Source organism: Vigna unguiculata, chromosome 9 (assembly GCF_004118075.2).
Source record: "Vigna unguiculata cultivar IT97K-499-35 chromosome 9, ASM411807v1, whole genome shotgun sequence".
Taxonomy (NCBI): domain Eukaryota; kingdom Viridiplantae; phylum Streptophyta; class Magnoliopsida; order Fabales; family Fabaceae; genus Vigna; species Vigna unguiculata.
In genome coordinates this window covers 43089218-43117109 of record NC_040287.1, presented here as the reverse complement: position 1 = coordinate 43117109, position 27892 = coordinate 43089218, and the positions used below count along the sequence as shown (strand labels likewise).

The 27892-nt window shown below is 34.1% G+C and overlaps 6 protein-coding genes across 8 annotated transcripts; 4 read left to right on the top strand and 2 right to left on the bottom strand.

The window, feature by feature from the left end:
- Positions 1-351: 351 nt before the first annotated feature.
- LOC114163232 (40S ribosomal protein S10-1-like) lies at positions 352-2189 on the top strand. The gene is made up of 5 exons (XM_028047413.1): positions 352-506; positions 596-644; positions 729-1008; positions 1192-1327; positions 1969-2189. The coding sequence occupies exons 1-5, from the start codon at positions 504-506 to the stop codon at positions 2041-2043; spliced, it is 543 nt and encodes a 180-aa protein (XP_027903214.1). The 5' UTR covers positions 352-503; the 3' UTR covers positions 2044-2189.
- A 2239-nt stretch (positions 2190-4428) lies between these two features.
- LOC114163226 (probable phosphoribosylformylglycinamidine synthase, chloroplastic/mitochondrial) lies at positions 4429-9663 on the top strand. Of its 2 annotated transcripts, XM_028047404.1 has the most exons (3): positions 4429-4570; positions 4777-4843; positions 5266-9663. In XM_028047404.1, the coding sequence occupies exons 2-3, from the start codon at positions 4802-4804 to the stop codon at positions 9454-9456; spliced, it is 4233 nt and encodes a 1410-aa protein (XP_027903205.1). In that variant the 5' UTR covers positions 4429-4570; positions 4777-4801; the 3' UTR covers positions 9457-9663. The 2 variants fall into 2 exon arrangements, with proteins under 2 accessions (XP_027903205.1, XP_027903204.1); XM_028047403.1 differs by lacking the exon at positions 4429-4570 and having other exon boundaries at positions 4611-4843.
- A 3550-nt stretch (positions 9664-13213) lies between these two features.
- LOC114163227 (BEL1-like homeodomain protein 7) lies at positions 13214-17054 on the top strand. 2 transcript variants are annotated; one of them, XM_028047406.1, is made up of 5 exons: positions 13214-13505; positions 13682-14838; positions 15361-15737; positions 15848-15908; positions 16043-17054. In XM_028047406.1, the coding sequence occupies exons 2-5, from the start codon at positions 13984-13986 to the stop codon at positions 16700-16702; spliced, it is 1953 nt and encodes a 650-aa protein (XP_027903207.1). In that variant the 5' UTR covers positions 13214-13505; positions 13682-13983; the 3' UTR covers positions 16703-17054. The 2 variants fall into 2 exon arrangements, with proteins under 2 accessions (XP_027903207.1, XP_027903206.1); XM_028047405.1 differs by having other exon boundaries at positions 13215-13505; positions 13716-14838.
- Positions 17055-20271: 3217 nt separating this feature from the next.
- On the top strand, positions 20272-21857 carry LOC114163230 (26S proteasome regulatory subunit 10B homolog A-like). Its single transcript, XM_028047410.1, has 7 exons — positions 20272-20478; positions 20586-20672; positions 20764-20850; positions 20938-21075; positions 21160-21351; positions 21417-21515; positions 21603-21857. Exons 1-7 carry the CDS (start codon positions 20278-20280, stop codon positions 21651-21653), a joined length of 855 nt encoding a protein of 284 aa, XP_027903211.1. The 5' UTR covers positions 20272-20277; the 3' UTR covers positions 21654-21857.
- A 91-nt stretch (positions 21858-21948) lies between these two features.
- LOC114163228 (bifunctional phosphatase IMPL2, chloroplastic) lies at positions 21949-25109 on the bottom strand. Its single transcript, XM_028047408.1, has 9 exons — positions 24748-25109; positions 24557-24635; positions 24008-24102; positions 23870-23919; positions 23361-23485; positions 23108-23174; positions 22526-22615; positions 22306-22417; positions 21949-22188 (listed from the first exon to the last, which is right to left on the bottom strand). Exons 1-9 carry the CDS (start codon positions 24962-24964, stop codon positions 22118-22120), a joined length of 906 nt encoding a protein of 301 aa, XP_027903209.1. The 5' UTR covers positions 24965-25109; the 3' UTR covers positions 21949-22117.
- A 770-nt stretch (positions 25110-25879) lies between these two features.
- LOC114163233 (late embryogenesis abundant protein-like) lies at positions 25880-26830 on the bottom strand. The gene is made up of 2 exons (XM_028047414.1): positions 26515-26830; positions 25880-26414 (listed from the first exon to the last, which is right to left on the bottom strand). Exons 1-2 carry the CDS (start codon positions 26788-26790, stop codon positions 26148-26150), a joined length of 543 nt encoding a protein of 180 aa, XP_027903215.1. The 5' UTR covers positions 26791-26830; the 3' UTR covers positions 25880-26147.
- Between the last annotated feature and the right edge of the window lie 1062 nt (positions 26831-27892).

Below are 27892 nucleotides of genomic sequence, written 5' to 3'. Positions count from 1 at the left end.
ACACTTGCATATTATAAAAAGCTTCAATTTTATCCTTTGTGCAATCTAAAAAGACCAAATAAATAATTTATTTTCTGAATTATGCATTTAAAAGTAAAAATTACTTTTAGATTGTACAATCTCAATTTTTTTTCTTTGAAAAACTTATAAATTGTATAGTTAAGAGGTCAAAAAATTATAAATTATATAATTAAAAAAATCAAATAACTTTTAAATTATATAATTAAAATATAGTCATTTTTTATTTACATATTACTCAATTCAAAAATTATTTTTGCCTCCCAAAATATACCAAAAAAAATTTACAAAATGATTTTATTTTTTTTCACATCAAATGCTGGGAGAAACATACAGGGGTGTGCAAGCGGCCCATGAACAGGCCCATAATGCAAATATGAAAAGGAAAGTTAGGGTTTACGGAGAAGAAAGAAGGTAATCAAGAGATAACTCTGTGGATTGTTGGCGGAGCCTCCATTGTATCTCTTCCACCTTCTCTTCTGACCATGGTACGACTTCGAATTATTTACGGCTAATACTTTTTTCGTTATTCAGTTGAATTTGATTCTTATGTTTGCGTGCGTTTTTATTTGTTCAGATCATTCCGGAGAAGAACCGTAAGGAGATCTGCAAATACCTCTTCCAAGGTAGGTGTCTCAGCGTTGATCCCGAATAATTTTGTTCTTTAGGGTTTTAACTCGTTGAGTAATCTGAGATTGTTTATGGTGCAGAGGGAGTTTGCTTTGCGAAGAAGGACTTCAATTTGGCGAAGCACCCTGAGATTGATGTGCCTAATTTGCAGGTGATTAAGCTGATGCAAAGTTTCAAGTCCCGTGAGTACGTGAGAGAGACCTTTGCTTGGATGCATTATTACTGGTTCCTCACCAATGATGGCATCGAGTTTCTCAGAACCTACCTTAACCTTCCTTCCGAAATTGTTCCTGCCACTTTGAAGAAACAGGCCAAGCCACCTGGCAGACCCTTTGGTGGCCCCTCCGGTGATCGCCCTAGGTATGTCAAGAAGATCACTGTTGCAATTGATTGAATAATATCATAGTATAAAGCAATAAACCATACATTTATAGGATAAGTGGGGTACTAAGTGAAGTGTTATGACCTTATAAAACCCAATCCAACAGATCACTTTTTCTACTAGTTGGTTGTTATGTGGATGATCTTTGTTTTCTTGAACAGGGGTCCTCCTCGCTTTGAAGGCGAGCGGAGGTTTGGCGGCGATCGTGACGGATATCGCGGAGGTCCCCGAGGACCTGGTGGAGACTTTGGAGGAGACAAAGGAGGAGCTCCTGCTGACTACAGACCCTCTTTTGGGGTAATTCTATTGCCAATGCAGTTCTACTGTTGTTTATCAATGTGCATTGTCATCTGGTTGGCATTTGTTTTTGGCCTAGTTTTCATCATCAAGATTGTTGTTTGTTGTGTAGTTTTAAACTAAATAGAACTTTAACTTTTATGAGTATTTGTTTTCAAGCTCTTACAAATGTATAGGTACTTGATGTGCAGGTTTAAGTTAATTTTCTTTCAACAAAGGTTGACTCATTCACTATATTTTTTATTTTTCTTTGACAAGCTCTTGGTGATAAGTTTACTCGAATAGATCGAGTCTACTAGATTATAATTTCCCATGGTTCGCACCTTTTACTAAGTCCTTTGTTGGGAACTCTATCTTGTGAATGCACAATCTTTTCTTCAGTTAGGCGATGCAAATAAGCTATTCCTTCATTTTTTAAAGCTTGAGGATTGATTAAGTGATCAATAGTGTGATGTGATTAATGCAGTGTTAGTGTTATGATGACTGTGTCCTTGAAGCTGTACAATTAAATGTTCATAATCATGCTTGCATCTTCTAGGGACATTTCATTATGCGCAGCAAACAATATATATAATGGTTTTGGTTTCTTTTCATTCCGTTGTTTTCCCCCTCTCCTTATCAATTGTTTTGCCATATTGCAGGGACCTGGAGGAAGGCCTGGCTTTGGTCGTGGATCTGGTGGTTTTGGGGCGCCAACCAGCTCAAATATTCCTTAAGTATTATGTTTTGTGCTTTATTTTTTGTTTAGTTTTCTAGAATATTGCCCTCTCCTATAGATTGTTTTATGGGCTTGACAAATTACTTTATATCCAGCTTTTCTTTCAGTGAAGATTTTGAATTGAGTGTTTCTGCTAATTTGTGACCTTCTCTTTCATCCCCCATTTTATTCCAACTTCAAATGCCTGCAGTTCTCCCAACCTTGTCAAAGTTTGGTCAATACATACATACTAGTATTTTATTCTCTGCATTTTAATGGACAAATTTAATATATATAATAAAAAATAATAAAATAGTTAAGATTCAAAAAACAGTTAAATTGAAAAAATGTTAAAGACTGAAATACTGATACAAGTAATTATTTTGGTTTTAAAAAATTATTATTGAAATGGTAAAATTGAGAAACAACTGTGGACAACTGAAAGGATAATTATTTTGTTATATATAGCTATAGATTAATTAATATTCAAGTTGAAAAAAACAAATGGTTGCGAGGTAGTTTATCGAATCCATTTACTGACTCTGTAAAAATTGGCTAAGATACTTGAAGTCGATATAGGGATTATTAGGACCCTTAAAAGGGAATTGTGATAATCGAATAGGGGAAGGAAAAAGAAAATTTTGAAAGAATAGATTAAGAAAAACTGACGAGTGTTGTTGGTTCTAATTACTCACATAATCGTATCTCAAATACCTATTATATTACTTAAATCATACATACACACGTGTATATATATATATATATATACATTCACTATTATACTCATACTTTCTTCTCAGTTTTCGTCAATATCTCTTGTTTTATTATTTTATTGTACTTTTTATTCTGAAAATTTTTGACCTACTGATACAATTTTCAATTTTATTTTTGAATGTAGGATACTGTACTTTATATCTTGTGAAATAATACAATTTTGAATTTGGTGTGATGTTGATTATTGAGAAGCTGAATTGTGAGTTAACTTTTTGTATTTTTTTAATTGAAAATTTTAATTAGTTAAAAATAAATGTTTGAAGGAAACTATAATTAATTATGCAGTATTTAATTAAGTAGACATCTACAAAATTAGATATATATTTTTTAAAATAGATATATTTTGAAGAAATGCCTAGAAAAAAATATATATATATATATATATAAACAAATAAAAATAAATATTTAGAAAACTTATATATAAATAGATATAAATATTCTAAAAGATGTTATACAAAAAATATTTAGGTAAATAGATATAAAAAATAGATAAATAAATATTTAGAAATACATATATTTTATAGTAATTAAAAATAGCAAATTTTTAAAGATTTTTTTTGGTGAATAAAAAAATTAAGATTTATTAAGAAAGTAATAGAATAAATGTGATATAACTGAATTTAGTGAATTGTAAAAAATATATTCATTTGAAAAAATTATCTAATATATAATTTTAGAGAAATAAAGATATAAATAAACAAATATTTTAAATAATTTTTCAGAATGTATTTATTATTTTTAGAGGCTATATGTTTTTTTCAAATAATAAGAATTGTTTTCGTGGATACAATGAAATATATACAATAAAAGAAAGAATGCAAATGAATGGTTACACGTATAGAAATTTAAATTTGCTATACAAGAATTAATGTGATATAACAACAGAAATAAAGTTCATATTCAAATATGTTAACTCATTAATCGTTATTTGTTTCAAAGTTTTGTAAATCACTTGCAATTTGATAGAAACATTACAACTTAAAAAAGAAAATTCAAATTGTACTTACAATTTCGGTAAAGTCAGTTATGCTTAGAGTTGAATGAACGGTCACACAATAATAATAATAATAATAATAATAATAATAATAATAATAATAATAATAATAATAATAATAATAATAATAATAATAATAATAATAATAATAATAATAATAATAATAATAACAGTAACTACTTTTTCTTTTGTCAAATAAAAGTCGTACTCATTATAAAATACATAGAAATTACTGTTTGCTAACTTCAATTTAATTACTTTTTTCTGTATCAAACTTAATATTTACATTTATCTTACTCTAAAAAAGAGAAAGTGGTAATCGTATAATATTTCACACAATATTTTTATTTATCTTACTCTAACATTATATTATATTAATCTCTCCATTATTATGAGATATAGTAGTAAATAATACGAAGGGAGATAAATACAAAAAAAACTTTTATAGAATATCACTTTTCTTTTTCTGAAAAGAGATGAGGAAAACCGGAGCATACACAACTTCTGAATATGAAACCATATCTTATTCACTAGACAAGTAACAGTATAAGAATATATTATTAAAACTACCTCGTCCTTATCTTTCTAAAACATCATAGTAATTTACAGCTCACAATTAAAAGAAAAACAAATGTGCTTACATTATCATTCGGATTCGACTGAAGAAAGACAGGAAAAATGAGCAGAGAAACAATCGATCGATGAAACAGAGGAAAGGGAACAAAGAATATAAAATTGAAGAATATAAAATAGCGCCAACGCAACCATAGTTGAAAGGGTAAGAACATTATATTTTATTCATTCATTGGACCAAGTGGCTGACTGTGTAGGGTTTTATTTTTGTGCCACTCCAAAACCCTTTAATGTCTTAAGCTACTGCGTTTTGTTCTTCTTCCTTTCTACTTCATTCACGCCCACGCCCACGCCCTTCTGCTCAGTTCCCTTTTCAAACTTTTTATTTTTCCCCCACTTTTTCTGTTTTAGGGGTTTCCAACACTTGATCGAGGACATGGCGGCTGTCAAGGAATTTGGGGTGTCTCAATTCGTGCAGGTTTGGTTTTATTTCATCTCTTTGAATTAACATCGTATGATGCATCCTTTTTATTCATGAAATGTTGTTTTGGGTTTCATGCTTTGATGTTGTAGTGGCATGTTTTTTATTCGTTGAAGGTTTCTACTTTTGCCATATGTTTGCTTTAATCTGTTAGTTTTTCGTAGATCACTAGGTGCTGCGTGTTTAATTTATCAGATGAAGTGCAACGGTGTTTCATGGGTCTTCCCTTTCCCTTCTGTGTTTTTTTTTTCTCCTTTACTGTTGTACTAACATATTGGGTTGACTATCAAGTTTGCATCGTTGACATGGGTTGGCGTTTGTTTTATTTTTAACTCTGTCACTGACTAGTTGGTGGCCATGTTTAATTTGGCAATTGAAAATGCATCTTTGCTTATTGTTTTTTGTGATTTTGGTTCCAGGGTACTTCTAGGCAAACTTTGTTTTTGAAGAAGAAGCCTCATAGACAGAGAAATCATATGCTATGGGGTACGCTTTGGAATAGGAATTGGGCGCTGGGATCAACTCGAAGAGCTTTGCATTTAAGGTGTGAGGCTCAAGAAAATCCCAGAGCTGTGGTTTCTGGGAGTGTGAGCTCTTCTGTAGAAGAACAACCTGGCTTGGTTCAGAAGCCTGCTTCAGAAGTTGATCATTTGTACCGAGTCCCATTTATGCAAGAAAGTGCAGCTGCTGAGCTTCTAAAGGAAGCTCAAGTGAAAATATCTAGTCAGATTGTGGAAATACAAACGGAGCAATGCTATAATATTGGCCTTAGTTCACACCTTTCCACTGGAAAATTTTCAGTCCTTAAATGGCTTCTTCAAGAAACTTTTGAGCCTGAGAATATTGGAACTGAGAGCTTTCTTGAGAAGAAGTGGAAGGAGGGTTTGAGTCCAGTTATAGTTGAGGTTGGTCCCAGGTTGTCATTTACCACAGCATGGTCTACTAATGCTGTAGCAATTTGCCAAGCCTGTGGATTGACAGAAGTGACACGTTTGGAACGGTCAAGAAGGTACTTGTTATTCACCACAAGTGAGCTGCAAGATCATCAAATCAGTGAATTTGCTTCTATGGTTCATGATAGGATGACCGAATGTGTTTATACTCAGAAGCTAACATCCTTTGAGACCAGTGTTGTTCCTGAAGAGATTCGTTATATACCTGTTATGGAGAAGGGACGAAAGGCATTAGAAGAGATTAATTTGGAGATGGGTTTCGCCTTTGATGACCAGGATTTGGAATATTACACCAAACTTTTCAGAGAAGACATTAAGCGCAACCCAACCAATGTAGAGTTGTTTGATATTGCTCAATCCAACAGTGAGCATAGTAGACATTGGTTTTTTACCGGAAAGATTTTTATTGATGGGCAGCTTATGGATAAAACTCTAATGCAGATTGTGAAAAGTACTTTGCAGGCAAATCCCAATAATTCAGTCATTGGCTTTAAGGATAACTCAAGTGCAATCAGGGGTTTCCCAGTGAAGCAGCTCCGCCCAGTTCGGCCTGGTTCATCATGTCCACTAGAAGTTGCAGTACGTGAGTTAGATATACTGTTTACAGCTGAAACACATAATTTTCCGTGTGCAGTGGCACCTTATCCTGGTGCAGAGACAGGTGCAGGAGGTCGCATTAGGGATACACATGCTACAGGAAGAGGGTCCTTTGTTCAGGCAGCTACAGCTGGTTATTGTGTTGGAAATCTCAACACATCTGGCTTTTATGCTCCATGGGAAGATACCTCCTTTACTTATCCAGCAAATTTGGCACCACCTTTACAGATTCTCATAGATTCTAGTAATGGCGCATCTGACTATGGCAACAAATTTGGAGAGCCATTGATCCAGGGTTTTTGTAGAACTTTTGGAATGAGACTTCCAAGTGGGGAGAGGCGAGAATGGTTGAAGCCAATCATGTTCAGTGCAGGCATTGGACAGATAGACCACCTTCATATATCAAAGGGAGAACCTGACATTGGAATGCTGGTTGTCAAGATTGGAGGCCCAGCTTATCGCATTGGCATGGGAGGTGGAGCAGCCTCAAGCATGGTCAGTGGGCAGAATGATGCAGAGCTTGATTTCAATGCTGTGCAACGTGGGGATGCTGAGATGGCTCAAAAATTATATCGTCTTGTTCGTGCATGTATTGAGATGGGGGATAAAAATCCAATTATTAGCATTCATGATCAAGGTGCTGGTGGTAACTGCAATGTTGTGAAGGAAATTATATATCCAAAGGGTGCTGAGATAGATGTCCGAGCAATTGTGGTTGGTGATCACACGATGTCTGTTCTAGAAATTTGGGGAGCAGAGTATCAGGAGCAAGATGCAATCTTGGTGAAGCCTGAAAGTCGTGATCTCTTGGAATCAATATGTAGCAGGGAAAAAGTTTCAATGGCAGTTATTGGAACTATCAGCGGTGATGGACGTGTTGTGTTAGTTGATAGCTTGGCAACTCAGAAGAGTATTTCGCATGGACTTCCTCCACCTCCTCCTGCTGTTGATCTTGAACTGGAGAAAGTCCTTGGTGACATGCCCAAAAAATCTTTTAAATTTAATCGGGTCGTCTATGAGCGGGAGCCACTTGATATTGCACCTGGGATTGCAGTGATAGATTCTTTGAAGAGGGTATTGAGTTTACCATCCGTCTGTTCGAAACGCTTCTTAACTACAAAAGTTGATAGGTGTGTTACTGGTCTAGTGGCACAACAGCAAACTGTTGGCCCTTTGCAGATCCCCCTTGCTGATGTTGCTGTTACAGCTCAAACTTTTAATGATTTGACTGGAGGTGCTTGTGCCATTGGGGAACAACCAATCAAAGGCCTGTTAGATCCCAAAGCAATGGCTCGGTTGGCGGTTGGAGAAGCACTGACAAATCTTGTATGGGCACAGGTCACTTCACTTTCTGATGTCAAGGCTAGTGGTAACTGGATGTATGCTGCCAAGCTTGATGGGGAAGGAACTGACATGTATGATGCTGCCATTGCTTTATCTGAAGCAATGATTGAACTTGGCATTGCTATTGATGGAGGGAAAGACAGCCTTTCTATGGCAGCCCATGCTGAAAATGAAGTTGTCAAAGCTCCAGGAAATCTTGTCATCAGTGTTTATGTTACTTGTCCTGATATAACAAAAACAGTAACACCAGATTTAAAGCTCAAGGATGAAGGTGTTTTGCTTCATATTGATTTGTCAAGAGGTAAGAGGCGATTAGGAGGATCTGCTCTTGCCCAAGCATTTGACCAAGTTGGGAATGACTGTCCAGATCTTGATGATGTTCCTTATCTTAAAAAGGTATTTGGAGGTGTTCAAGATCTTCTCATCGATGAACTGATTTCTGCTGGTCATGATATTAGTGATGGTGGGCTTCTTGTTTGTGCACTAGAGATGGCATTTGCTGGTAATTGTGGACTTAGTTTGAACTTGTCATCTCAAGGTAACAGTCTCTTCCAAACACTATATGCCGAAGAGCTTGGATTAGTTCTTGAAGTAAGCAAGAAAAATCTGGCTTTGGTATTAGATAAATTAAACAATGTGGGAGTTTCAGCTGAAATCATTGGTGAAGTAACAGCCAATCCATCTATAGAAGTCAAGGTTGATGGCGAGACTTGTTTATCTGAAAAAACTAGTATCCTTAGGGACATGTGGGAGGAGACCAGTTTTCAACTTGAAAAGTTTCAAAGACTAGCGTCTTGTGTGGATATGGAGAAAGAAGGACTGAAACATCGGTATGAGCCCTCATGGAATCTGACCTATCTCCCTGTTTTCACTGACAAAAAGTTTTTGCTTGCAACTACAAAACCTAAGGTGGCCGTGATTAGAGAAGAAGGGAGCAATGGAGATAGAGAAATGGCTGCAGCGTTTTATGCTGCTGGTTTTGAGCCATGGGATATCACTATGTCGGACCTTCTCAATGGAAAGATCTCTTTGCAGGAGTTCCGTGGAATTGTGTTTGTTGGTGGATTTAGCTATGCTGATGTGCTTGACTCCGCCAAAGGCTGGTCTGCTTGCATAAGATTTAATGAACACGTTTTGCAACAATTTCAGGAGTTTTACAACCGTCCAGACACTTTCAGTTTAGGTGTATGCAATGGGTGTCAGCTTATGGCTTTGTTAGGGTGGGTACCTGGACCTCAAATTGGAGGTGTGCATGGTGCAGGTGGTGACCTATCTCAACCAAGGTTCATTCATAACAAGTCAGGGAGGTTTGAATGCCGCTTTACAAGTGTGACCATAAAGCCTTCACCGGCTATAATGTTCAATGGCATGGAGGGTAGCACATTGGGTATATGGGCTGCTCATGGTGAGGGAAGAGCTTATTTCCCAGATGAAGGTGTGTTTGACAGAATACTTCACTCTGACTTAGCTCCTATAAGATATTGTGATGATGCTGGAAATCCAACAGAGACATACCCTTTCAATGTGAATGGCTCTCCCTTAGGGGTAGCAGCTATCTGTTCCCCAGATGGGAGGCATCTTGCCATGATGCCTCATCCAGAGCGTTGCTTCTTAATGTGGCAGTTCCCATGGTACCCAAAGCACTGGCACGTGGAGAAGAATGGGCCTAGTCCTTGGTTGCGCATGTTTCAGAATGCCAGAGAGTGGTGTTCCTGAAATTATACAATGTTGCTTTTCATTTTCCCATAAAGTGCTTTCCTTGTTTTAGAGTTGATGACTTTTCCATCTCTCATCAATAATGAATTGACAGGTTACTCAACAACTCTGCACTTTACTCTGTGTAGAATTTCACATACAAGATAGCTTTGTAGTGGAAAGGTTGGGAATTTTCAATACCCCTCTGTATATTGCTTGTTTATTTAATTGTTGATGTCAGAAATTAAAACAAGTTAAAATGCTTGATCGGTGAAATGAATTAGATTAGATTAGATTGGTCCGAAAATGACTTCATGATTAAGTCTTGACGGTTGCTATAATGATTATCGACTGAAGAAAAAAAAAATAGTAAGCGGTAGTGCAAGTGTAAGCATAAATATTACATGGCCTACACTGAAAAGAAAGCTTAACCCTATTAAAGTTTATTATTCTCTTATGAAGCTAGCCCTTATCCTCTGCAACCTCGTGTACGTCCTACCTATGACCTTTTTTGTATTTTTTTTCTTGAATTGAGTCGAGAAACCAAACAGCAGTTTCTGTCTGCATCTTTCTCTTTCCAAGCTACCTCTGTTAAGACAACTTTTACATGGATTTGTTAGTGACTTTTGATTTTATTGCGTGTTTCTTTTTCCAAGTCACACTGTGGAGACAACTTTTACATGAATTTGGTTTGGTTCAGTGACTTTTGATTTTACTTTATTCTTTTTGAAGCTTAATTCTTATGTGTGTATGCCTTAGATTTAAGATTTGCAATTGAAACATGATGTTGGCTACATGTTAAATAATGGTTATGTTACTGCATAAAATTCAGTTCATGAGGAACACAACTTCTGTTTCAGCTTTCATCACTGGGCAATCTAAAGTTCTAGACTTTGTAGTAACCACTGTTTCTGTGACTTCTAGGTGGGAATCAGAAAGATATGACAGACACTATTGGTCTCATTTATGTTTTTTTGTTGTAGACTGCCTAAAATTATGGCAACTTACTATCAATGTTCAAGTAATCAAAGGGATGTAATGCCTATGTTGTGTCTTAGGGAGCCTTTGCATAATCTGTATACATCAATTTTGGCAGGCAAGATGACATTGTATATGAACTCTGGTACAAGTTCTGAAATCCTCTGCAGAAAAGTATATAAATAATTTTTTCTTCAGATGAATATTTGTATAAACATGATGGTGTAATGTTTTTACTTGTTTGAAACTGCTTCCAAACCGACAGTGATTCTGCATCAATCCCAAAGACAGGGCAGCATATGTCAAATCACATTCACACTGTTCTCTGTGCTAATTCCCTTTCCCTCCTCACTCATCTTCTTTCTTTTTCTTCACCTTTCTTTTCTTCCCTCCCACCATTCACACAGCACAACCTTTTGTCTTTGTTTTCTTTCTCTGTTCTCACTCAACTCACTCATTCTTGTTTCACATTATGCATCTTTCTCTTTCCAAGCCAACCTCTGTTAGGAAAACTTCTACATAAATGTGATTTTATTTAGCCACTTAAATAGCATGTCACCACACCATGCTTCAATTGCACTTCAATCTCAGGTGTACCAGGCATTACACATGATAATTAAGCTTCAAAAAGAAGAAAATAAAATATAAAGGGGCTAAATAAAAGCACAGTTATGTAAAAGTTTTATTTAAAAACAATAATTTATTTAAAAATATAGGAAAGGCAAACATAAAATAAGAGATGAGAGGAGGAATTAGATATGAAGCTATTTATTGTAGTAGTCGAGAATTCAGTTTTTGGAAACTTCACTTTTCAACCGCACTTTCTGATAGAGGAGAGTTTTTTTTTTCTTTAGTTTTTTATTTAAAAAATACTAAAAATAAAATTAATTAAAATATTGAGATTAAATTTTATTTGTTTTAAGGGAAAAAATTAAAAAAAGAGTGAATAATATATTTTGCAATATAGTGTAAAATATTTTTTTTATTATGTAAAAAATTGAACGAAAAATGAAAAACAAAATTACAACACTATAATTTTTGTTCTTATTATTTATTTAATTAGTTTTACTATAATATATATATAAAAAATCAATGATAAAAATTTTAATTTCAAATTATACTACAAAATAAAAATTTATTCACCTTTAAATTATTGTTTTATTAATTATAATTTAAAATCAATATTTTTAGCTAATTATTTTAAATTACCTTTTCATAATTTTAATTTTAGTTTTTAATTATTTTGTCTTCCTTCCCACTTTAAAAAAAAAATCCTTTTGAATTTGATTTCAAAAAGTTCAGCTTAAAAAAAAAAAATCTGTTACCGGATACAAAAAGTTCAATTAAAAATTATACTTTTAAAACTAAATTTTAAACTATAAGTAATTGGTAGATTTGGAAAAAAAATATTTTAGTACATCTATTTATTTATTTATTTATTTTTAAAAAGTATTATTTTAAAAAAAATAATCCGTGTCTTTATAAGTAAATCACTAAAATAACTATAGCAAACAATTTTTCATCAGTGTATTGTATATTATTTTTATGTAATTATTATTAATTTGAATGAACTAATATTTAAGTTGAAAAAATAAACATGGACAAACGGTGTAAGGTCATTTATGGAATGATTCACTGACACAGTAAAATGTGACTAAGATACTAGAAATTGATATAGGTATTATTAGGATCCATTGTGATAATCGTATATCTATCTTCTTTTTTTCTTTAATGTATATGTGAAGGGAAAAGAAAAGTATATTATGGATCTTTGTTAGAAAGTGAATATAAAAAGTTATATATAATTAATTAAATTAATCGAGATGATTAGTTTAATTGAATTCAATCTAAGTCAAATTAATTAAATCTAGTTATACTTATTTATGAAATTTGTGATTTACAAATTCTATTAGTTTTAATTATAAATAAGTAAATTATATTTGAAAATTGAATATTCTTCAGTTATTTTAATTTTCTGTTGTCATATATATTATATTGTAATTTGATTTGAAAGATTTATTCTTTCTTAATACTGTTGTTAATGTTGGTGATAATAATTATAAATCACATGTTTGTTTGTACAAACAATTACCATCCTTGCTTAATCAATAGATGTTTTCTATATAATAATTAAATAAACATTTTTTTACATAATAATTATGTAGTTTTTTATAAATTTCTGTAGAAAATCTTTTATATTAATTTTGGAAGTCTCTCAGACTTACCCTTTGCCGTCTTAATACAAATAAGACACATTTCAAATTTTGTAAGAAATACAGAAAAAAGAAAGCTTAGGAAATGATAGTATTTCATGAATAGGTTCTTCTGTATCACCCAGCATATAAATTTTCTTGAATAAGTTTATTCAATTTTTCCTATAATAATACATATCAATTTAAAATCTTTGGGTAACTTTTTTGTTTGAGGAATCTTATTTATTTATATTAAATTTGTACAGAATACAGATAATGTTATTTTTACAAGATATCGAGTCACGCTGTCGCATGCATGCGGAAAAATCTTAATTTGGTAGAAAATCTTTTCTACTTTATTATGATTTGTAGGCTTCCATAACTAAAGGTAATTTAATAGTAACTTACTAGTAAGATTGTGAAATAATAATCTAAAAAATCTTCATTTTATTAACATATAAATTGTTATTTTTTTGTTTAGTTTAATATCTGTATAAACATGATGGTGTAATGTTTTTACTTGTTTGTTTGAAACTGCTTCAAAACCAACGGTGATTCTGCACCAATCCCAAAGACAGGGCAGCATTATGTCAAATCACCTTCACACTGTTCTATGTGCTAATTCCCTTTCCCTCCTCACTCACTCACTCACTCACTCTTATCTTCTTCTTTCTTTTTCTTCATCCTTCTTCTCTTCTCTCCCACCATTCACACAACACAACCTTCTTCTTTCTTTTCTTTCTCTGTTCTCACTCAACTCACTCATTCTTGTTTCACATTATGAGATGTTGAGTTCAACTTTTAATGTTGCACTTCCTTTCAGCTTCCAACTAAAGACTAACAAACCAGTTGCAGCAGCATAGCTTCATGTTCTCTGTTTCTTATCCTCTGCAACCCTGTGTAAGTCCTTCCTGTGTGCCTCTCTTTCATGGCAAACAAAAGCTTGCTTTATTTTTTCTGGAATTGAGTTGAGAAACCAAACTTTGGTCCTCTCTGCATCTTTCTCTTTCCAAGCGACCTCTGTTAGGAAAACTTTTACATGAATGTGGTTTTGTTTAGCTGACTTTAGATTTTAGTTTCTTCCTTTTGAAGCTTAATTATCATGTGTAGTGCCTGGTGCGCCTGGGATTGAAGATCTGCAATTGAAGCATGGTGTTGGTGACATGCTATGTAATGGTTATGTTACTGCTGCGTAACAATTAGTTCATTTCAGGAGCAATCTTAAGTTCCAAACTCAGCAGCAACCACCAATTTGTGACTTCTAGGAGGGAATGAGAAGAGTTCAGACAGTATTTGTCTCATTTAGTTAACAACATAGACTGTGTTTCATGGTTCATAGTTTACGGTTACGGTTTTTACTTATAGTCTGCCTAAAATTATGACAACTTACTACCCATGTTCAAGTAATCAAAGGGGTGCGGTGCCTATGCTGTGTCTTAGGGAGCCTTTGCATAATTCGTATCCGGAGACACCAATTTTGCCAAGCAATATGACACTGTTGTATATGAACTCTGGTTCATATTCTGAAGCATTACCTGGAAATTCTCAGCAGCAAAGCAATTGCTTTGTGGTTCCATCAAATTCCACCGCTGAGCAGCAAGAAATATTGGCTAATATTGGTGGATACCAAATTGGGGTTCATGATTTCGGTAGAAGTGAGATGTTGGTAAGACAATCTATGGATGGACAGAACTTGCAGGGGCAGGGATTATCTCTAAGCCTTGGAACCCACATGCCCTCAGGAATTCAACTGCCTTCTGTCCATGATAGGAATCATTGCTCAAATTTTGATTCGTTCTTGGGTGGAAATCCATCGCTTTCAGCCAACGAGGTCTACCAAAATGGATCTTCTAGACATTCTGAAAATTTTCCTCCTGTGTTACCTGAAGCTAGTCATGATTTGAACAAAGCAGATTTTTCATTTCATGGAATTTCTAGTGTTGGAAGAACGGTTCCTAGCTCCAAATATCTCAAGGCAGTGCAACAACTGCTTGATGAAGTTGTTGATATCCGACAAGCTATGAAAAGACCTGATACAAGAAGTCACGGAACACATGAGAACTCTGCGAAGAATTCTAAGGAGGGTGGTGAGCTCCTGGAAAATGAACGGCCATCTACAAATGCTGTGCCTAATTCTCAAGCCTCAGCCAGTAACTCCTCTTGTGAGCTTTCACATGCTGAAAAACAAGATCTGCATAAGAAGTTAGCAAAGCTCCTGTCAATGTTGGATGAGGTAAAGCCTATTTATAAACATTTCCACTGTTTGGTATCTCTGATTTCTCCATTCGGTTGAACATTTTCTCAGACCATTTTGTTCATATGATTGTTCATTGTGTTGTGATGGCTGTAACCTTCCTCAAGTTGAATATTTTAAACTCCTCATCTCCGATGTCTATGTTCATTGTGTCAGCTTTTGTTAAATAAACTCTAAACTGTGATAATTGAGATTGCCTTTCTTTCCTTTACTGCAAAATATTCGTGTTCATGATTTCAGTAGTGGTTTAAGCACCTTAAAGTATGAAAAGGAAATATGTCAACGTGATATAAGTGCAAATTTTGTATCTGTTTCGAGCTTTTTGCGTGCTGCCATGCGGTGTGAAAGAAGGAATTTAATTTCTGATCTCCTTACAATTGATTAAATCTTTTATGACTAATTCTTATTTCCTCTATTCTGTGTAATTTAGTACTTAAGACGATGTATGTGATACAATGATTCTGTTCTTTCTTGCAACAATGATTCTGTTAAATGGTGTAGGTTGACAGTAGGTACAAACAATATTACCAGAAGATGCAGAACGTGGTATCATCATTTGATGTGGTAGCAGGATGTGGGGCAGCTAAACCATACACGGCCCTTGCTCTACAAACCATTTCATGCCATTTTCGGTGTTTGCGTGATTCAATCACTGGTCAAATTCGTGCAACACAAAAGAGCCTTGGGGAGCACGACGCTTCTGAAAGTAATAAGGGAGTTGGAATGGCAAGACTAAAGTATGTGGACCATCAAGTTCGACAACAGAGGGCTCTTCAGCAGCTTGGTATGATGCAGCATGCATGGAGACCGCAAAGGGGGCTTCCAGAAAGCTCTGTTTCAATTCTCCGCTCATGGCTTTTTGAGCATTTCCTTCATCCGTAAACCCTCTCATATCAACCTTGATCTTCTGTTTTTTTTTTTTTTAACTTTTGGATCCAAGATCATTGGGGTTGTTTAATATAGTTGCCATTTTTTCTATTCTTCACAGATATCCAAAGGATTCGGAAAAGACCATGCTAGCAAGACAGACCGGCTTGACCCGAAGTCAGGTGCAAAAACAAAATACTTTTACCAACTTGATTCATTGTGCTTCTTTGTGCCTCTCTTGTTGCTTGAGATTACTGATTTGAAAGAACTATAGAGTTTATGATGTTTTTATGTATTTGAAATTTGCTTGAATTAGGTCTCAAATTGGTTCATAAATGCACGTGTGCGTCTATGGAAGCCTATGATTGAGGATATGTACAAGCAAGATGTTTCTGATGTGGACATGGACTCAACTTCTTCATCTGAAAATGTCTCCAAGGCAACAAGAAGTGATGTCAAGATCTCCAATGACACGGTTGATGATTCACAGCACTGTCAAAGTCCAATGTTAACCGATACAAATCATGGTGGTGGACAAGCTAAGGACCTTGGATACGATCAAGTTCTTGATACAAAAATCATGGCTTCCACTGGATTAACTAGTCATGAGGTTGAAACCGAACACAGGTCAGGAAAGCTGATAGAGGAGAAAAGGCCAAATTTTGATAATTGTGGTCTCTTCTCTGATAACATGGTGGTTCAATCTGATGGAGCTAGTAATGAAAGGTTTATGGCAGTTGGTTCAACGTGCCAAATGTCAGAGTTTGAGAGCTTCAAGTCAGGAAGTGGAGTGTCTCTAACATTGGGTTTACAGCACTGTGAAGGAGGTAATTTTTTGGCTGGTGAGAGCCATCTCAGTTTCGCAGCTGCAGCTTCTGCAGTTGGAGTACAGACAGCAGAACTTGAGCACGTTGGTGCTGGAAACCAGCGTCAGAGGTTCAGTTCACCTCATATGTTACATGATTTTGTTGTATGATGATAATCTGTTGAGACCATTCTGTGAATGGTAAGTGCTGATGTTGGGACCAGTTTGCAGACAACTAGTGACAGAAGGAACTCAGTGGTCCCTCAAGGGATGATAGAACTGACAAAAAACAGTTGTATGATATCCTGAAATTTTTTGGGAAGATCTATAACTCATGATTAATGTTTAGAAGGAAACATTAATATTAGGCCTATTTCTGCAATGAAAAAAATTAAGAAACACATGGCAATAAAAAAGCCTTTTTTTTCCATTAGGTTGGGTCAGTAACATGCATTATCAGACACCATGAATTTTTGTTGTGTATTAAGAATAGAAATAGACCATTTATCACTGGTTTGGCTTAGTAGTTTTTCTCAGTGTGATTCTGCTTTCTACTGTTAGACTCTGCAATCTGAATGAATGGTGGGAATTCGTAGAGTTCTCAAAGAAAAATTGTTTTCCTCATGCCTTGGTTTCTTTATAACAGAGAAAGATAATTGAAGGAATCGGAATTGCAGCTATTACAGAAGCTCCATCCTTAGAAACTTACATGGAACATGAAAGTTTAACAAATTAGCTAAGTTTCTAAATTTTTACAGAATCAATTATTTTAGTTTTTAAAGAATCGATTAAGCCTCTGTATCTTTACAATTAAATATCTGGATAGAAAAGAATGAACAGAAGATGAATTTTGGCAGAGTTAAAAAGTGGAGAAACATAAATTAAAGAAAATAGAAGTCCAGTTCACATGAAAATATAAATCAGGGTAACTAATGATACAGACAAGTCTTATTATATATATATATATATATATATATATATATATTGTAATATATATTATTACATGTTGATAACATGAGATTATGTGAAGAAAGAAGGTGTTTATTTGAATTGCTGCAGCAGTAGCAAGAAAAAAGGATGGGAAAAAACTGGATAATAGATTGTTATTTGAATTTTCTAGTGTAATACAGAAAAAACCACATTCAAGCGTGAACAGTTTTTTTGGCTTGAATAGTAAAGTAAAATGAATGAAATCAATATATACATAGCATCATAGGAAGGTAGCATATGGAATGAGTTTGAGCTACAAAATTGGAATTTGGAGTAAATAAAATGCTAAACGTTGACGTATGGAGTGCTTAATTGAGTGCAACTTGGTGCCCTTCGGCAAGGAGATGGAGCAAGGTTCAGCAGTTCCTTCCTGTGAGAACGTTTCTTCCTTTTCTTTGAATCAGAGTGTTCTGGTTTCTTCAAATCCTCCACTGAGTGTACATCTTCCATGCAAACAAATGATCTTGATTTTCCAGAATAATACCTAGATAATCCTCTCCTGTGCATGCATGCAATCAAATTTTCAAACACAGAAAACACATATTCATCGATATAGATATAGAAAAAGGTTGTTTGACACCATTTGACAATTTGTATAAAGATAAAATAAATTTTACAAAAGTCAATTTTTATATTTTTAGAAAGAAAAGAAAGTAAATAGTTATGAAAAGAAAAATGGTGTCAAAATATCCGATAGATATATATTCTTCAGAAAGAAAATCTTACTTACTTTTGTGGAAAGCTGGTTCCAAGAGAACCCATGTTCATTATCAAATTGTCAATTTCTTGGTCCATGTTCAAGAGAGGCAACGGAAGATGAAAATGTGGTCTCAGACGCTCATTTGTGAAGGAAAGGCTTTGGTTTGGGATTGAATAAATATTTTAGATTTTGGAATAAAGTCTTCACTCATTCATGGTTATGACAACATTTTTTCTACACTTCCTCTTGATCATTCAAGATGCTACTATTTTTGGCTGAAATGCATGTTTCTGAAGCTCTCTCTACCCTCTTTTTCTCTTCGTTTCTGATTTTAGCATGCTCCTGCACCACCCCACATGTGCAAATCAAAATATGCACCAATGAACAAACAGTGATACTTTTAAATATATAATAAATTTATAATTATTTTTAAAATATAAATTGTATTTTAGATTCATAGTTAAAAAAATTTAATGCTGTGATGTACAATCATTTTTAACCATTTAATATTAAAAAAAGGAATTTGGATATAAAAGTAGGTAGATTGAAATAGACAAACAATTGAAAAGTTAAGCATCTGATAACAGATCTAAGAATGAATTCCGTAATTGTAATATGAAAAAAAAAATGTCGTATAATTTAAACTAGAATATAAGCATATAGAAAAAGTTATTTTACATTATCTCATTTGACGATTATTTGAGAATTTATATAAAGATAAAATAGTCTTTAACAAAAATTAATTTTTATATTTTTAGAAAAAAAGAAAGAAAATAAATAGTTACGAGGAGAACGATGTCAAATGATAATAAGAAAAAATGATATCAAAATATGAATGTGCTAACCATATCCATGGCAGCTTTATGATTCCTTGGCATACACTGAAACACACACCCTTTCTTGACAAACCTTAATTTTACATACTAATTTAAATAAGAATGAGTTTAACAAATCAATTTAATAAAAGAAGTGTAATTTAATATTTGAAACATGTTTTAATTATTTATAAATCAAATCATGATTATGTACTAATTTAAAAAAGTTATTATAAAAGTAAAACATAATTTACACAAAAAAATAATTATTTATTATAATATATATTATTTTACGTAATACTTATATTTAAAATTATTTAATCATGTAAAACAGGCATTTTTCCCATAACAAAAAAGAAATATAATTTTTCATCATGAAAGGAATTGAAGAAGAGAAGAAGAAAAGAATACATTTATTATTTGAATGTAACTTTCTTTAAATATGATTCCAAATTGTTTTTGCGAAGACGAAAGAGTAACACAGAAGAGAGAGTTGTTTAGTTAATGGGTTGTTGGTTGTTGCTGTAACTGCGAGATGTCAGATGAAACTGCACGACATCGTTCGGCGGAGATTCGGTATTTCGAAAAGCTTCTCCTTCGCGGAGCTATGAAAGGCCTAAGAATTTGCGGTCCCCGACCAACCCCTTTTCTTTTCTTTATCTTTTTTCACCTTCACGTTTATGCAGAGTTTCAAATCTTTTTCATTCTTTTGATGTTATTTGGTTTGGAATTGCGTTGTACTCAGCGAGATTGTGGGAGGAGGGTTTAAAGAGAAAAATTGCGAAAACTGAGCAAGAGCTCAGGTACTTGGAGGGTGCTGGTTTTTTCGTTGGTCGTGTTGTAAGGCCTAATGGCAGTGAACGCTGTAAGCATACATACTCATGCATGCATGCATATAACTTGTTTTCTACGTTCAAGATTCAAGAAATAGTTTATTATTTGATGCTATAACACTTGTTTGGGGGATTGGTTAGAGATGGATTAAGCAATGTAATTAAGATTTTTGAATCTTTTCAGTTATTGTAGAATCAGAAGCTGGATTTAGATTTATAGTTGGCTATGATAGGAAGCTGGAGAAGGAGAAGATAACTGAAGAAACAAGAGTTTTCCTTCACAAGATCACGCTGACCATCATGGGAATTCTTCCCCGCCAAGTATACATCTCCATAATCTATTGTTCTTGGGTTGGATGGTTGATTGTGCTGGGATCGTTATTATTTTACAGTACTTTGATGACATTTATGCGTGCATATGCTACTGTTTTATTCATCATGTGCCAGGTTGAACCTGAGATACAAAATATGATTGTTGAAGACCCGGGGAATGTTAGCTACGCTGCACTTGGAGGGCTTTCAGATCAGATTCGAGAGCTCAGGGAAGCCATAGAACTGCCTTTAGTGAATCCTGAGATTTTGCAGAAGGTTGGAATCAGAACCCCCAAGGTATGTTCACTATATGGATGTTTAATTTTGGAAGCATTTTATGTTGAATCATGGATTTGTTAAAAGAGAAAAACTACTGAATAATATGTTTCTCGCATACAACGCAGGGTGTTCTTCTTTATGGACCTCCTGGAACTGGGAAGACACTCTTAGCGAGAGCAATAGCCAGCAATACAGATGCTAAATTCTTGAATGTTCAATACTTGTATTCTGTTCTCTGTGCTTTTTACAAGTGCTTAATGGGATTTTCCATAAAAAAAGTGTACTTTCTTTTTTATATTTCAGATTGTAGGTAGTGCTCTTGCGGTTAAATATCTTGGTGAAGGCTCAGGATTGATTAGGAACATGTTTAGATATGCACGCGATCATCAGGTGTTGGAAACTTCCATTGCTGAAAAATGAACTTTTTTTTCATGCTTATCTGAAATTGATTATTACTGTTTGCATCCTTTTGTTTAGCCTTGCATCATATTCATGGATGAGATCGACGCCATTGGTGGACGACGTTTGAAGATGAGCTCAGTTGCTGATCGTGAAATTCAAAGAACCCTCATGGAGCTGCTTGACCAGATGGATGGATTTAATGAGCTAGAAAAGGTGATGCTGCTGTTGTTTGTTTATGGTTCATAATGAATAGGGTTTTTAGTATTTGTTAAATTTTGATGTTGTATTCTTATCCAGGTGAAAGTCATTATGGCTACAAATAGGCGTGATATTCTTGATCCAGCACTTCTTCGCCCGGGTCGACTTGATAGGCAAGTAGAAATACCATTACCAAATAAGCACTCAAGGATGCAAATCCTCAAAATCCATGCTGCTGGAGTTGCAAAACAGGGCAAAATTGACTATGAAGCAGTTGCTAATATTTCTGAGGTATGCATGCATATTGAAAGTGTTATTTTGCATTCTTTTCCTAATGGTTTTTTGTTTGACTTCAGGGATTCAATGGTGCTGATCTTCGTAATGTTTGCACTGAAGCTGGTATGTTCGCTATTCGTGAACTCCGGGATTATGCGATTAATATAGATTTCATGAAGGTGAAGTGCTTACACTTGATAAAAGAATGTAATTTTGACCCACATTTATAATATACCCTTAATGCTTTTTACTTTGTGATCCTTCAGGCTGTGCGCAAACTGATTGAAGCAAAGAACCTGGGATCGAGCAGCCATTAAAATCAAATTGTTGTTAGCACTCAGCACAAGATGTTTTTCTGGTGTCTGCACAGTTTGTCACTAAATTGTCCAGCCCATTGTGTTCAGTGATAGAACAAGAATTTGATAATCTGGTTTACTTTGACAGCATCATTAAATTACATAAAATTACCATATTACCATAACCCCTAGGACAAGTTAGAAAACGAGTGGAAGACGTGAGTTTCTTTAATTTTGAAACCGTTCAAATTCGAGTTTTCAAATTGTTTATATGTCGAATTTTGAACTTGTTTATCAGGTTTGAAGAGTTCATGAATCCATCCAACTGAGAAAGAGATTAATTTCAGCAAGACACTCAAGATTCCGAGTACACGGTTTTCAACTTAGATAAATGCCGAATAATAATGTTATGATAATACATACACATCTGAACCAAGACGCGATTTTTAGAGAAGATTATTCCTGTCGAAGGTTAATTCAAGCTATCACTTCCATTGCAATGAATCTAGAGCTTGTTGATGAATCTGTTTGTCACCCGCAGCCACAACATTAAAACCTGTCACGTGATATTGTATAAGTCATAAAAAATTCGTAGGGTTTCATTTTTATAAAGGTGGCAGAAAACCAAGAAAAGCAACTACGAATGATATTAGAATTAGACGAAAGGGTATACTTGTCGCGATTGAAAGTGGAGAAGCCTCCCAAAACAGTTTATCTCCTTTCCAATCAGTTATGACACCTCCAGCACCTTCAATAACGGGTACTAGTGCAAGAAAATCGTACGGCTGAAATTCAAAATTTAACAAACAAAAATTGTTTTAACCATCTTGGGGTCTTTATCTCTACATGGGTCAAAAGTTAAACACGCAACTAAAGGTGAGAGTGCAGCATACCTTCAAACCAGACTCAACAACAAGATCCACAAAACCAGAAGACAAAAGAGCATATGCATAGCAGTCACAGCCGTATAATGGAATTTTAACCTGTAAACGTGCAAAAAATAATAACTTGATGACAATAATATTTTGGAAAACAGAAAATTTTCATTTTGGCAATACTGCTTGATGTAGTCTTCTTAGAAAAGTTAGATGTTAATTTACATAGAGACATAACAAAGCAGAAGACAGGCAACGTAATATTGCTAACTGAGTCAGAAATGTAAAAAGTCCAAGTTACTCTGGTGTCTTACATTCACATTTTCTGTGATATCTGAGTAGTTCAGAAGGCTGACTTTGAAACGACGAAAAAGGTGATGCAAATAATATGTATAGGTTTTAAAATTAAATTAGAGGTGGACAAGTGGATAAATGTCCACTAACCCTGTTTGATTTGAACTTGTGATCAATGCAATGCTTCAGTTGGAAACTAAACAACCTTAAGATTGGGAAAGAAAACAGGCCTCAAACTAATATTGACTAAATATTTCATCCTTTTATGATATCATGTAGTCCCTTTATGTTAAAAATGAAACCGACCTTGCTTCTAACACGGATGAATGCCTCTTCTGCATCTCCACTAAACAGATGTGGGCTTGTGGTGTACCTATATAGGGAAGAAATGAAATTAGATTTTATACCTGCTTTTGTAGACCTATGCTAGCCGTGTCTAAAGCTGCAAATATGAAAAAGAATGTAAACTACTCTTGTAACCAGCTTCTTTTCTCTCTTCCAATCAAGATCAGGAAAGAATTCATAATAAGTTTGTTAAGGAAAAATAAGAAAAGTATACAAGTATGCTTGAGAAAGGTCTGCACATGTGCGGGTAGATATTTCTTGTCCATTCAGTGTAGTTCTCTTTCCACTTATCCCGATCCACCTCTCTTTTAACACAGGTTGATCAATTATGCCAAGGATCTATCGAAAAGGAAATCAAACTCAACAACATAAAGTTTTTGACTTGATTAGCTGAATGATGAGAAGATCAATTTCAATTTCATATGCACTTTGTGGGTAAAAATACCAAGTATCCCTTACAATCAGATAAGTGTATCAGTTAGCAGAAATAATTGAAATCGATTGATGTTGACATTTTGCATCATTTTCTTTTTATTTGTTTTCACATTGTAAAGTATAAAGAGAAAAGACTCAGCTTTGTTTAAAATATTTAAGATATGAAGATGATTGAACATCCAGTTTTTCTTCATTCTAAAGTAAGAAAGCTGCAATAATTTGGGATGATTCAAGGAAAATAAAGTGTGAATGGGTCTAATACGCATTCAAGTGGCAAGAGACTCTTACTGGTATTCCATTTTGTAGAAGAGCAACGAGAGTACCAAATACGGGTTTCCCTGAAATGGAAACAAAACAAACAGAGCCAAAGTGAAATCTGGGAACTCTCACCCAATAATAATTAAAAAAACCATGAAAGAAAATTACCAGTAATAAAACTCTTTGTCCCATCTATGGGATCTAATACCCAAACATAATCAGCAGTCTTTTCTTTACACCTCCACCCATTTTCCTCTCCATAACTGAAATTCAGTGAAAAATCCACGAATGAGCTTCAGTCCACAGAATCTACCAAACTATTGCATTTATGGATTATTCAATGGATGCGGCTGGCTGATAACTCATGCACATAGGCACCGGGAAACAGAAGCATTATACACTACTCTCCTGTTTAGTTGTTTCAGTTGTAAGTTAAATTGCATAATTACAATACAAATTTATCGATCTAAAGAGGCCAGAATTATGGAGCATTGACAGACTCAAGTTAACCAATAGTAAAATCCCTTGACTCATTTCAATGGGGGTAATTCTTTCAGGCTAGTAGCAAATACTTTATTTCAATGATGTTAGCATTTCAGCTATTGACTTACAACGAACTGAATGACATGCAATGTTGCTGCAAGACTCAACCCGATGAAAATGGAATCCACACAATTAGTCGGCAACGGCAAGAAAATGATAAGATTAAATAATTACATTGCATGGGAAGGAAAATTTTCTTGTATAATTGAAACCATAGCCTCCTCAGCCGATCGATCTGCAATGGTTACTGGACCTGCAACATCATGTAAAAGGGCAGAACATAAGCATTCAAATAAAGAAAACAAGAAACGTTATAAAAGTGAAAGGGATTAAAATGAAACAAGAAAAGAGAACAGGTAACTGACTGAGATCATGTTTGTGAATAACGTCGAAGTTCTTCCTGAAGTATTTGCGGATAACTTCTCCGGCAGCATCGGCGACTGTGTTACCGACCTCGGCGAATCGATTAAGCTGAAGAGGCGTAGTGTGAGCCGCCATGGCTCTGAGACGGAAGGTTGGGGGGAGAAAAGAATTGGGTACTGGCGAGTGAGAGTGAGAGAGAAAATGGCACTGTGAGAACATTGCTCTGCAATTAACGACCAAAAATCAATCTCGAACTCAAACTCAAACTCAAACTCTCTCAATCTCTTAAAAAACAACACATGCTTCAACGGTAGCAGATACCTCACGTATGAGAAACAAACAAGGGTTTTCCATGTCTCTTTAATCTTGCTGTTCATTCAAAATCAAAACGTGGTCGTTTCAATTAACTATCCGTTTTCTTCTACGAGATATTTAAATACCTTTTCTTGAGAGAATTAAATAATTTTTAGTGCAAACAAATTTTTAAGAGTTATTTTCCCCTCTTTTGCAACTGCAATATTGTTGATGAGAACATAATGCTTAACTAGTTTGTATAATTAATTATGATGAATAATAATTTCTTTTACATTATACTTAAAGTTTATAAATATATCTATATTTTAGATTTGTAATAAATAAGTTAAGTTTTAACATATACGTTCAACTATTGATATCTTATATAAAAATAATTGTCAGGGTTTTTTTTTTTTGACCTTTCGTTTTTATTTATTTATCATTTTCAAAGACTCAGATATATTTATTTTATTTCCTTCTTCCGAAAAAGCTTCCATAAACTCACGCTTTTAACGTAGAAATAATTTATTCACTTTAAATTAGTTTTTGCTTAAACTTTTAAAAATTACTTTAATTTTTTTTTGTTATTTTCTTCATTCTGACAACAAAATTATTTATTCTACAAGTATAACTAAATTCGCTATTTAATCCTCGTAAACGAATTAGAATGCTGAAATCTCACTATATAAAAGCACCAAGAACATATTTAGGTATTATTATAGTACCATATATTCTTTATATAACTCCTTAAAAAATAACTCATTTGCATTTATGGAAATTATGAAGCTTGCTTCTTTAGTTAATTAAAATATATATCCAATACCATACCATCAAAAAATAAAAATGAGTGGAATCCCAAACCTTGTTAATGACAATAATAACACACAGCATTTGAAAACTAAATAAAATACACCCTCACGTACATGATTTAAAAGATGGCCACGTCACATAATACAGAGCATATATAATAAAACTACGTACTTAATTAATTAATTAATAATCACTCACGACACATAATACAAACCTATAATAACAACTAGTTAATTAATTAATTATTAAATCACTACTCAAACTAGATCAGAACACACAGACCCACAGAGAGAGATTTTCAGTGGTTATGGTGGCCAGGCAATTTTTCTTTGATCTTCTCCATTATGCCCTTCTTGTGATGCTCATGGTGATTAGGGTTAGGGTTAGGGTTTGTGGCGGTTGGTTGTGGAACACCAGTAGCAGCGGGAACACCAGTAGCAGCGGTAGTAGTTGTGGTTGTTGTTGGTGAATGCTGCTGATCCATATTCTTCCTCCCTGGAAGCTTCTCTTTTATTTTATCCTTCACTCCCTTCTTCCTCCTCCCACCTTGTCCATCATCCTCAGACTACAAATTCATACACGTTACAAGTTTTTTAGATTCAACAATCTGTGTAAAACTATAAAACGATTAAAGTAGAGAAGAAAAGAAAACGATAGGTGCATACCGAGCTAGAGCTAGAACTAGAGGAACGACGAAGCTCTCTAGTGTCCCTTGGTTGGGTTGTTATGAGATCCGACACGGTGGTTGTTACTGCGGTTGCACCAGGACCACCGTAGGTCCCAAACCCTGAACCTGCAGTGGCGGCGGGGGTAGCAGTGGTTGCGACGCCGGTGACGTGAACGGGGTTGCCGTGCTCGTCGGTTAATACAACGGGGTTACCGTGCTGATCGGTGAGTGGGATAGGGTTCCCATGCTGGTCTCGTAGTTGTGCTTCAGCCATTTCAATTTGTCTTCTTCAACTTCTACGTAACATACCTTCTTTACACTGTGTGCGCCTTGTTATATAACCTCAGCTACGTGGCGGTGAATATATGCATGTAATTCCACACCAGCACGTGGCTCGAAAAGGTGCTGACACCTCACAAATTTGTCGCCACGTAAGAGGAATGATGAGGACAGGTGTCTCTTTGTTTTTAGGGTTCGTATACCGTTTATGCTGTAAACATTCTCTTTATCGATTTGCCAACTTTTTATTATAATAATGTTTAAAAATTATTTTGCTTACTTTTATTTCTATTATTATAAAGTTCTCAAATATCATTACATTATTCTAACGTTGAATGTGCAAATTTAACAATTGAAAAAATTGTTCAAAATTTTGTAAAGAAATAAATATAAATTTGTGAATTTTTTATGTAATATTATCTTGTTTCATATGGCTTTTAATTTTTAAATTATTAACTTTATATATTTATATTTTATTCAACAGTTAGACAATAATAATTTACTGCAACTAATAGAAATAAATATACTTCTGAGCATCAAACTAATATTGAATTTTAAAGTGCAATAATTAAAAAATTGGAAATTTGATTGAAAAAAGAGTTTTATAATAATTACTAATGTGAATTAGTTAGAACCAACTGGGATTTAAACTTTCCTTGATTAAATATAATCAAGAAGGTAATATATATATATATATATATATATATATATATATATATATATATATTATAGATATTATAGATAATAAAGTGTTTTTAACAAAGTTTTAACAAACTTTTCTATTTAGATAAAAAACTATTATTTTATTGTTTTATTTTAATTAAAAAATAAAAATTTATTTACTTTAATTCTACTTTTTAGAAGGTTTGTTAAGTTTGTAAAAGAAAAATTATCAAAAGGTAATTTTCCTTTCTAAAATACATCAGTAATCTAATAAGAACTTCATACAATGGTGGTCAGAAATGAATGGGTGATGTGATGAATAGTGGAGCCTGTATGGCATTTGATGAAAAATTGCGAGGATATTCTTGTGACAGAGTTCTTGTGACAAATAATGTCTATTATGCTATTGTACTGACTTATCTCATAAATGCGTT